This window comes from Piliocolobus tephrosceles, chromosome 2 (genome assembly GCF_002776525.5).
Source record: "Piliocolobus tephrosceles isolate RC106 chromosome 2, ASM277652v3, whole genome shotgun sequence".
NCBI classification, from domain to species: Eukaryota; Metazoa; Chordata; class Mammalia; order Primates; family Cercopithecidae; genus Piliocolobus; species Piliocolobus tephrosceles.
The window spans coordinates 165,996,532-166,008,128 of record NC_045435.1 but is presented as its reverse complement, the minus strand read 5'-3'; the positions used below and the strand labels follow the sequence as shown (position 1 = coordinate 166,008,128).

Genomic DNA, 11,597 nt, shown 5'->3' with positions numbered 1-11,597 from the left:
TTTATTTATTTATTTATTTATTTATTTATTTATTTATTTATTTATTTTGAGATGGAGTTTCACTCTTATTGCCCAGGCTGGAGTACAATGGCATAATCTCAGCTCACTGCAACTTGCACCTCCCGGGTTCAAACAATTCTCCTGCCTCAACGTCCCAAGTACCTGGGATTACAGGTGCACACCACCATGCCTGGCTAGTTTTTGTATTTTTAGTAGAGACAGAGTTTTGCCATTTTGACCAGGCTGGTCTCGAACTCCTGACCTCAGGTGATCAGCCTTCCTCAGCCTCCCAAAGTGCTGTGATTACAGGCATGAACCACTGCATTTGGCCTCAACTCAAATTTTAATTTTAAAAAATGCATTTTAAAGTCTTCAGTGGATACATTTATTTAGCCTATGCTTTTTTAATTTTCAGTCTCATAACATTGTGATAAAAAATATGACAGCCTTATAACATTGTGATCAAAAGATGTGATTTATTTGTTTCCTTTTTTTTTTGAAAGAAAAAGTTTTATTCAACTTTTTGGTGGTAAAGTATATCATCAATTTTATTTTATGTAATTTTTTCACATTCCAATATTCTTGGAATGAAAAGGAAATAATTTTAAAGTAAAGTAAAAAAAATTTAAAACCTCTCAGATTTTCTTGATAATAAAAGTTTCTCTCTCAAACTAAAATGACTTCACAGAACCATGTCAATTCTGGAAAGCTAGAAAAAGAAAACCAAAGAATAAAACACAAAAATATAATTTTGAAACATTTTTTGAAGTTAGCAAAAGATATTTATATGCCAAAAAAAAACGGGTAGCAAAAATGATGGTACTCCTTTGAAGATGTCTTATAATTGTTCCAAAATACTAAAACAAAAGGTCAAGAATAAGGGAAAAATCTCTTGTGGAGACATACAAGGTCAGAGCCAACTCTTAGCAAGGGTGAGTTGATACCTAGACCCAGACGTTAGTGAGAGACTTTCTCCTCAAAGTGTGGTCCAAGGACCAGCATCATGGACATCCCCTAATAGCATAAAAATGCAGAATTGGGGTCTCTACCCCAAACCTACTGAAGGAGGATCTGCATTTTAACAAGTACCCCAGGTGATTTGGCGATTCAGATGTACATTAATATTCAAGAAACACTGGACAGAGTCATTGCCTTGTGGATTCTTGGGCCACTGTTGCACTTCCAAGTGCAGTCAAGTGGCTTCTGATATATGGAGAGGACAGTGATATAAGCTGTAAATTAAGCAAAGCCTGGAAGTGACAAGAACAGGCAAGGCAAAATGGTAAGAAACAGCAGTAAGAGAGAAGGAGAGAGGGAGTGGGTTCCTTTGTAGGGTGAACTGCTTCTGTCACTTGGGCAGAGTCATTAGAACTCACTATTTTCCATGTCCTTTGATCTGAAGGTTTGTGTTCTAGAGATTTAAAAACATCCTTTTCTATGTGGAGAAGACTTTTGGAGTTTCTCTTTAAACCTCATAGCTTATTTGAAAAAATTAAGTTCTTATGAGTAGAAGATATGGTAACAATATATTTTTAAATTTTATTTTAGACTTGTTTGAAATTGAAACAATTTTGAAAGCCGGTAAGTTTTTCTTGTCTTCACTTATTGAGAAAATTGGCCTCTAATCAAAATGCCTAAAGGTTTCATCTGGAACCAGTATTATTTCTTTGACCTTTAAAAAAAAAAAAAAAAAAAAAGACTGAATTGAAGGGTTCATCCTAGTGGATTAATGAAGTAATACAAAGGAAAATGACAGGCCTTCAGAATTGGAGGAAATCCAGACTTTAAGAAAAGAATCCTTTCTACTACAATGCTGGCAGATAATCTTTCAGCTCAAACATATAATGGGAACTGCATTTTTACACTTACACGTCACAGTAGCTACTCTACCATAGGATTGTGCTTGTGTTTCGGAAGGATTATGGGATTGGTAATTGGAAGACATAAATCCAAGTCTGGGCTATGCCTCATTAATAGTTCCAGGTCTAACATATTTCTCTCTCCAAACCACTTGTTCCAGTATAAAGGCTGGGTATTATCCATTCTCACACTGCTGTGAAGAAATACCCAAGACTGGGTAATTTATAAAGAGAGATTTAATTGACTCACAGTTCCACATGGCTGGGGAGGCCTCAGGAAACTTACAATCATAGCGGAAGGCACCTCTTCTCAGGGCGGCAGGAGAGAGAAAGAGTGCAAGAAGGGGAAATACCTGATACTTATAAAATCATCAGATCTAGTGAGAACTCACTCACTATCATGAGAACAGCATGGGGAAAACTGTCCCTGTGATCCAATTACTTCCCACCAGGTGCCTCCCATAACACATGGGGATTATGGGAACTATAATTCAAGATTAGATTTGGGTGAGGACACAGCCAAGCCATAACATTCTGCCCCTGGCCCTCCCAAATCTCATATCTCACATTTCAAAACACAATCATGTCCTTCCAACAGCCCCCCAAAGTCTTAACTTATTCCAGCATTAACCCAAAAGTCCAAGTCCAAAGTCTCATCTGAGACAAGGCAAGTCCCTTCTGCCTATGAGCCTGTAAAATCAAAAGCAAGTTAGTTACTTCCTAGATACAACAAGGGTACAGGCATTGCATTCCATACGAGAGAAATTGGCCATAACAAAGGAGGTACAGGCCCCATGGAAGTCCACAGTCTATTACATCAGTCATTAAACCTTAAAATTCCAAAATGATCTCCTTTGACTCCACGTTTCACATCCAGGTCATGTTGATGCAAGACTTGGGCTCCCACAGTCTTAGGCAGCTCTGACCCTGTGGCTTTGTAGGGTACAACCCTGTCTCAGCTGCTTTCATGGGTTGGTGTTGAGTGTCTGTTGCTTTTCCAGGTGCATGGTGCAAGCTGTCAGTGGATCTACCATTCTGGGGTCTAGAGGGCAGTGGTCCTCTTCCCACAGCTCCACTAGGCAGTGCCCTAGTGGAGACTGTGTGGGTTCCAATTCAATGTTTTCCTTCCATACTACTCTAGCAGAGGTTCTCCCTGAGGGTTCCACCACTGTAGCAAACTTCTGCCTGTACATCTAGGCATTTCCATACATCCTCTGAAGTCTAGGTGGAGGTTCCCAATTCTCAATTATTAACTTCTGTGTACCCACAGTCTCCACACCATGTAGAAGTTGGAGCTAAAGCAGTTGGGACACAGGGCACCACGTCCTGAGGCTGCACAGAGCAGGGCAGGCCTGGGCCAGGCCCAAGAAACCATTTTTTTCTCCTAGGCCTCCAGGCCTGTGATGGGAGGGGCTGTTTTGAAGGTCTCTGACATGCCCTGGAGACATATTACCCATTGTTTTGGTGATTAACATTTGGCTTCCCATTACTTATGTAAATTTTTGTAGTGGTCTTGAATTTCTCCCCAGAAAAATGGTTTTATTTTTTTCTATTGTATTGTCAGGTTGCAAATTTTCCCAAGTTTTATGCTTTGAGTTCTCTTGAATACTTTGCTGCTTAGAAATTTCTTCTACCAGATACCCTAAATTATCTCTCTCAAGTTCAAATTTCCACAGATCTCCAGGGCAGGGGCAAAATGCCACCAGTCTCTTTGCTAAAGCATAGCAAGAGTCACCTTTGCTCCAGTTCCCAACAAGTTCCTCATCTGAGACCAACTCAGCCTGGACTTCATTGTCCATGTCACTGTCAGCATTTTAGTCAAAGCTATTCAGCAAGTCTCTAGGAAGTTCCAACCTTTCCCATATCTTCCTGTCTTCTGAGTCCCCCAAGTCTCTAGGAAGTTCTGAACTTTCCCTCATGTTCCTGTCTTCTTCTGAGCCCTCCAAACTGTTCCAACCTCTGCCTGTTACCCAGTTCCAAAGTTGCATCGACATTTTTGAATACCCTAATACCAACATCCCACCCCACTCAATGCCAATTTACTGTATTAGTCCATTGTCACATTGCTATGAAGAAATACCTGAGACTGGGTAATTTATAAAGAAAAGATGTTTAACTGACTCACAGTTCTTCTTGGCTGAGGAGGCTTCAGGAAACTTACGATTCTGGCAGAAGGCACATCTTCACAGGGTGGCAAGAGAGAGAATGAGTGCAAGCAGGGGAAATGGCAGACACGTATAAAACCATCAGATCTAGTGAGAACTCACTCACTATCATGAGAACAGCATGGGGGAAACCACACCCATGTTCCAGTCACTTCCCACTGGGTTCCTCCCATGACACATGGGGATTATGAGAACCACAATTCAAGATGAGATGTGAGTGGGGACACAGCCAAACCATATAACCACATCACTTTTTAAAAATACCAATTCCAACCATGGGTAAGATTAAAAAGAGGATGAGTCCCAGTTCTCTTGAACCACACAGGGTCTTGCCTGCCCCTAGTGTTCCTCATTGTTTCAGTTATGACAGGGAAGATATGAATTGGATTTTATTTTCAAATGGAAACTGTGGTTTCCAAGAATTATCAAAGTTTAGAAAGAGAAGATACCCACAAGAGAATATCAGCCAGGATTCACTCAGAAAAAAGAAAACAATCTGGCTATTGACAGAGTTTAATTCAGGAAATTGGGTAGAGAGTTGGTGGAGATCTCAAAAGGTACAAAGTGTGCACAAAGGTATCAGAGAGGTAATATTTACAGGAAGCAAGTGTGAACCCTAGGAGTAGGAGGAGCAAAGGGAAATGAATCTAGAAGCCCCTAGGAGGGAACAACTGGGCTAGGATCCAGAATTCTAAGGACACTGCCTGGTTGCCCTCTCTGGGGTGTGTCATTGCTGAGATGAAGCTAACAGGAAGAGCAGGCAAATAAGAAGGAGCAAGCCCTTCTCTCCTCCACTGGGTTCTAGTCATCCTCTGGCACTTCATACTGGCAGGATCCAACAGCACTGGCAAAGGGAAGCATGGTTTGTAGGACCCCAGTGCCAGGATCACAGAACCAGTAAAGATGGGTGGATTTGGAGCTGAGACACTAGTTTGATAACTGGCACAAAAAGCATTTCTGGGTCCCTTGAGGGTCCCCCTCACCCTCTTTCTTACACACAAGAATCTGAGGTTCATAGAATTTAAGAGAACTATTTAGGACCTCACATAACAGCAGCACAGCTAGGGCTCACAAGCATGAGTATGGAAAAACATAGTGACAATTAAAATGTTCTTTCGTAAGGTAGAAAAACAGTCAATTTTGAATTTGTTTCGGTGGTGGAGAATTTTATAGATAATAGATGTATTTAGATGAGACATTTTCAAAATGTGTTTGGCTTGTAAGAGTCATACTAATTGCAGTAATCCATGTGAATTAATTACTAAGCTATGGAATTATGATTGTGTATGCTAATACTAAGGGTCAGATCAATTTTGTTGTTTTATTTTCATTACAACACCAAGCCTCTGGTCATACGGGTTCATTCTCCATTGTTTGTTGTTTATATGACATATCCATCCATACAAGACTCAAAAGGTATTTAGCAACAACATAGCCTGTTAGTTTTCTACTGGAGGCAAGGAAATGATAACCAATGCAGCCACTAGGGAAAATATTCTCCAATGATAAGCACAGTTGGTTCAGATATGCAATCTTTTTCATAAAATCTCTGGCTAGTTCCTGGGATATCAGAAATGGTATTTTTTAGATGGCTTAAGATCACCTTAAAACATTCACAGATGGTCTAATATAGGCAGAAAAGCACAGGGAGTCTATGGACTATTTGATCTCAGCTCTGTCACTTTAGAGGTGACCTTGAGTAAATTACTTTAGTGTCTTACTTGTTCAATAGAGATGGAAATGTTCACTTATTTATTCGACAAATAAATGTTGAATCTGCATTTGTATTTATTCAACAAATACGGAGTGCCTACCATGTGCCTGGTACTGCTCTAAGCGTTAGGAATCCCTCTGCCTTCAATGAGCTTTGCCTTGTGTTACAGTGTATTCGTCTGTTTTCATGCTGCTGATAAAGACATGTTTAAGACTGGAAAATTTATAAAGAAAAAGAGGTTTAATGGACTCACAGTTCCACGTAGCTGGGGAGGCCTCACAATCACGGTGGAAGGTGAAAGGCACACCTTACATGGCAGTAGACAAGAGAGAAATGAGAGCCAAGTGAAAGGGGAAACCCCTTATAAAATCATCAGATCTCGTGAGACTTATTCACTACCAAGAGAACAGTATGGGGGAGCTGCCCCCGTGATTCAGTTATCTCCCACCAGGTCCCTCCCACAACATGTGGGAATTATGAGAACTACAATTCAAGACGAGATTTCGGTGGGGACACAGCCAAACCATATCATTCAGGAAGGCAGAAAATAAACACATAAATATATAAAACATCAAGTAGCAGTATATAATACAGGAAAAAAATAAAGCAAGTAGAGAACGATGAGAGTGAACAATTTGTACAGAGTGGATGAAGAAGACCTGTCTGTTCATGTAACATCTAAACAGATATCTGAAGGAAGGAGGGAGCCATGTGGATATCTGCAGAGCTTTCCAAACAGTAGGACCTGGAAGGAAGTGCAAGGGTCTCTGGGAGAACACACTTAGCGAGGATATTGAAAGTTAAGGCAGAGGGAGGGGAGTGGTCAGAGAAGAGGTCAGCAAGTTGTGGGGAGTAGGGAAGGGGCAGGAACAGATCTTGCAGTACCTTTTAAGCCACAGAAATCCATTACAAAGTTTTGAGCAAAGGCTTGACATGGTCTGACTAGTTTTTCAAGAAGCATTATTGCTAGGGGCTACCATGGGAGGCAGGGAGACCAGTTAGGAAGCTACTGTTGTAATCCAGGCCAAAAGTTGTGGTGGCTTGGAAAAGGATGCTAGGAATGGAGATGTTGAGAAGTGTTTGGGTTCAAGGTGTATTTTGAAGGACAAGTAAACAAAATTGCTGATTTGCAGTGAGAGGTGCACTTAGGGTGGTCCCAAAGTTTCCCCCTGGGCAGCAGAAAGAATGGATGCTGTTACTGAAAAGAAGAAGGCAGTGGGAGAGACTGCTTAATCGTTGTGAACCTGTTGTGAGATAGTAACTCACTGCAGTAAACAAGATGTAAATGAAATAACCACTGTTCTTGGCCCACAGTGGTATTCAGACAATCTTAGTCCCTTCCTTATCCTTTGTAACACTTCTTTGTTACCTATTCTTGTTCTTAAAATGAATTTATTTGCTATCCATACACAGACACACCTGCTGTTTTATTCACTACTTCTCTACAGATCAGTATCTAGTCAAAACAGTTCCACAACAGTGAACAGGTCAGCCAAACCTCACCCAGAAAAACCCCTAATAGACTACACACTAGACAGACATAGGTCACATTTTTAAATAAATAAAGAGAAATGATTTATGCCAAAATAGTATACAGGGTAATCCTCTTTGTGCTTTGAAGTACTTAGTGCTTCAGCACACTGAAAGTTCCCCTGGTATTTGTTGCTTTTTAAAATAGAAATTCTATGATGAGTAAAATATTTTATAAGCATTTTTGCCTTAGAATTTCTGAAGAGATGCTAAGAAACTGAGAAGTTACCAAAAAATCTGTTGAATTACCTACCGAATAGATATTTCATGGTAAAATTTGCTACTTGTTTTATTCTTTTGTCTAAAATTTTGAAGCATAATGTTAAAAGACAATAAGTCATGTAGATTCTACACACTTATGTAAATATGTGTTAACAATGTTTTATCCAGTGCTCACCTGAAAAATAACCAACATGTAAGTGGAAGCATACAGTCTACGTATTTTTTAAAAGCTCAGTTCTTTAAAATTCTTTGTTGCAGATTCACTTGAAATGTCAGTATTCAGTTCACGTATCTCTATATTCTTAAGAATCATCAGCATTTAATTTATGAGTGTTTTTGGTTGGAAAGATTTTGCTGCTTAAAATTCAATTCAATCCCCTTGGTCTGAGTCAAGGAATACTTATATCTTGCATTTTTCCCAAAGCCCTCCTCTATGCCCAATTTCCCATAATTGAGCTAATCTTTAATCCAAAGTACCGTGCAAGCTCCCACTGCTTCCCCACTCCAGCCCAGGGACAATAACACAGAGAATAACAGAGCCCGGGGACAGATAGCACATCGGTCTCAGGGTCGCTATTCCTATGTCTCCAGAAAGCATCTAGTGTATGTGTGACTTCATGTCGCATTTAAAGCTGATATGTGATTTAAGAAATAAATCCTGCAGATGCCAAGAAGCAACTAAAGGTCCACTGTTGGTAGGAATCACACAAGAACAGACCAGTTTACTTTCAAGGAGTGAATGCCTTCGGTATGTTCGGCAGCAGGACAGAGCACCTAGCCTTTCCAGAGAGGCACAGGAGCAAACAAGGTCTCCTCTCTCTTGCTTGGCAAGTAGGAGCATTGGCAGGGGCAGCAAAACCCTTGTAGATGTCTTAGGTTTGTCACTCATCACTTTTAATACTAAATTACGGTATGACAGGAACCTCTTCAGGCTACCCAAAGTATACAGTGGAAAGCAAATATCTTTCAGAAAATAAGCCAGTATTTAGTTTAAAATCCAGCAAAGTAGTTGGCACTGGCTATGAAAAACCCAGGGTTGACTATGCAGTCTTTTGTTCATGTTTTCAAATATAACTTTTCTAGCTCATGAACAGGGACCTGTTTATCTCCAGGAAGAATCTACTTCTTAATGTTTTTCTTTAGGTGTAATCCTTCAAGACCCTGTTTAAACCCTGTTTAAAGCAAGTAGCAAGATTGACCTAGGTTTCATTATCATGGTAACTACTAGCAGTTTTAACTCTACTGACACCAAGTCTATTTTCCGGTGGGAATAGCCCTACCCTTTGACTTGGATGGAAAATAAAATTGGTTTTGACTGATCTGTTTTTTAATTTCAGGAATAGTTGCTGTTCTCTTCTGTGGAGTCACACAAGCACATTATACCTACAACAATCTGTCTTCGGATTCCAAAATAAGAACTAAACAGGTAAAAGAAAAAATTTACTACAGACTTGGTCTCTTTTCTCAGTGAAACGGTTATGTAGCAATTCTGGCAGTATAGTCAGAAAGAATTTCATTAGTAAAGGAAGAATGTAAGCTTAAGGCTTCTTTACGAGTTGGATATTAATAGATTTTTTTCCCTCCAGGATAACCATTAACAATTCTCTTGGTAAGCAAAAATATAGCTATAATAGTCTCTCCCTCCTGAGAGATGTTGAACTTAGACTGTCAGTCTTAAAGATGAAAGACATACAGTTGATAATAATTCACAGTCACTTACATCTAAAAGCATTATAAAGCATGTGAGATTGGGTAGTTATAGAGAAAGAAGGAAATGAAGAAAAAGAAAGAAGTGAGGTTTGGTCTTTAATTGGGTGCTTTTGATGCCAAGCAAACTCAACTGCCAGTTGTCACACAAGCAGAATATATCTCCCTTATGCCAAGAACACATCTGTTTGGATATTTCCACATAAACACACACATTCTTTCCGCAGACATTTGCTGCACAGCCACTCTGTGCCAAGCACCGTGCTAGCTACTAGGAATACAAGAACAGATAGTTTATGACCCTGGCTTCAAGAGGTTCATTATCAATACTGCTGATGAGAACCCAGATGTGTAGCTAACAACTTGCCACAGTTTTATAACTGCTGTCATAGAAATATCTCTATAGTGTGCATAAGGAGCTTTAGTAGGACATCACCCTACAGTTAGGATTGAGAAAGTCAGGAGAAAGTTTCCAGAGATGATGTCCAACCTGGAGCTTGAAATATAAATAGAAGTTAACTAGGTAAAGATCTGGGGTCTACTAGAAGGTAGAAGGTAACCACAAGGGCATTTGAGGCCAAGGGATCAGCATGAACACTGTCTCTTGAGCAGCCAGTGGAAGCTCTGTAAATAGTTCAGCATGGCTTGTGAATGGGGCAAGGCTGAAGCAAGTGGGATACAGTGAGATCAGAGACAAACTCATGAAAGGACTTATGTATCTTGCGAAGGACTTTAGACTATAACCTATAAGTAATGGGGAGTGGCTTACATAACAGGAACGTATTGTCTCGCAGTTCTGGAGACCAGAGTCTGAGATCAAGGTATTGGCAGGATAACTCCTTTTGAGGGCTGTGGAGGAGAATCTGTTCTTTCTCTCTCTCTCTCTCTTAGCCTCTAGAAGATTTCTGGAATCTTTAATGTTCTTTGGATTCTAGACACATCCACCCCAATCTCTGCCTTTGTGTTCTCATAGCATTCTCCCTACATGCATGTCTACCACCAAATTTCCTCTTTTATAAGGACACAGGTCATATTGAGTTAGGGGCCTACCATACTCTGGTATGACCTCATCTTAGCTGATTACATTTTCAATGACTCCATTTCCAAATACAGTCACATTTTGAGCTACTGGGGTTTAGGACTTCAACATATGAATTTTGGAGGAACACAGTTCGGCCCATAACAAGAAGTCGTTGAAGGGTCCTAGGCAAAATAATTTTAAGATCATTGTAGTTCCATTTTAGGAATATGACTCTGGCAGACATGAAGAACATGGACCAAACAGCACTTGTATCAGTTAGCTTTTTCACAAAACCCCAGGGTCATCCAACAGTAATCATTTATTGATCACACACCTGTAAGCTTTAGCCATTTTGATCGGAGTTGGACTGGGTGCATCTGTTCGTACCAGCTGAGCTTATGTATGTGTCTGTTGGTTTGTTGGGGGCTCTATTCTAAAGTAGGCTTGACTGGTAGGCTTTGCTAGTGCCACCTGTTTGTCATTCTTCTCCTGATAGAAAAGCAAGCCCCAGTGTTGAAGAAGGTCCATTTCCATGCTGTGCTTATATCATATCTTCTAAATATCTCATTGGCCAAGGAAAATTATATGGCATAGTCCAGTGTACAGAGGCCAAGCCAACCCCTGACCACAGTGGGAGAGCACTGCAAAGTTATGTGGCAAAGAATGTGGACATAGGCAATGATGGAGAATTGGACTGAATGATGCAATCTAACCCAAAATGCAAGTGGAGGTAGAGAGGTCTCTTGTAATAAACATGGTGATGCTGAAGACGTCTGATGTGATATTAGGGCAGTGGGAGTAGAGAAAGCAAAAGCAACCAAAGCAAAACCTGTAATTGGCCAGAAATTCCTAAACAGGACTTCCTGAGGACTTTGAAGCTCTCCAGAATGAGCTATCACTTTCATCCCTCTGTCTTTGTCACATCCCAAGCTTGACTCTACCTCTACCTGCCCAGGGACTCCGCAAGGTCACCCTTCCCCTCTGCCCATCACCTCAAGTTCCTCAGAGGAATCACAAGATGCAATTACAGAAATCTTGAGGCCCCCTGAGTGAAACAAAAGAAAAAAGCCCCCCAAACAAAAAACTGATACCAATATCCAGAAACCTCCAACATATAGTCTTTCAGAATCCCTTTAATTTTGAATACTACTAGCTTTTCCTAAGGCTTAAAGGGAAATGTCTTGGGCTGTTTTTTCCTAACCTCTTCTGGTTCTCTGAGCATATTTGTACGCTGGGAAGCTGAACCCTGTTTAGGGACTTGCACTTTCAAGTCATTCTATCTAGACTGCTCAGCAGAACTTCAAAGATAACTCATCTCATGGCAAGACAGCAGCCCAGCGTCTAGGGGAGACAAAGCTAAAATCAGTGCCCATAGCCTT

General features: G+C 40.4%; 1 protein-coding gene across 1 annotated transcript in view; it reads left to right on the top strand.

The window, feature by feature from the left end:
* SLC9A9 (solute carrier family 9 member A9) overlaps positions 1-11,597 on the top strand; it is a 595,600-nt gene that overhangs the window by 293,512 nt on the left and 290,491 nt on the right. The window contains exon 9 of the mRNA XM_023215367.2: positions 8,828-8,916. Within this exon, the coding sequence (XP_023071135.1) occupies positions 8,828-8,916 (89 nt within the window). The remainder of the gene's footprint in view (positions 1-8,827; positions 8,917-11,597) is intronic.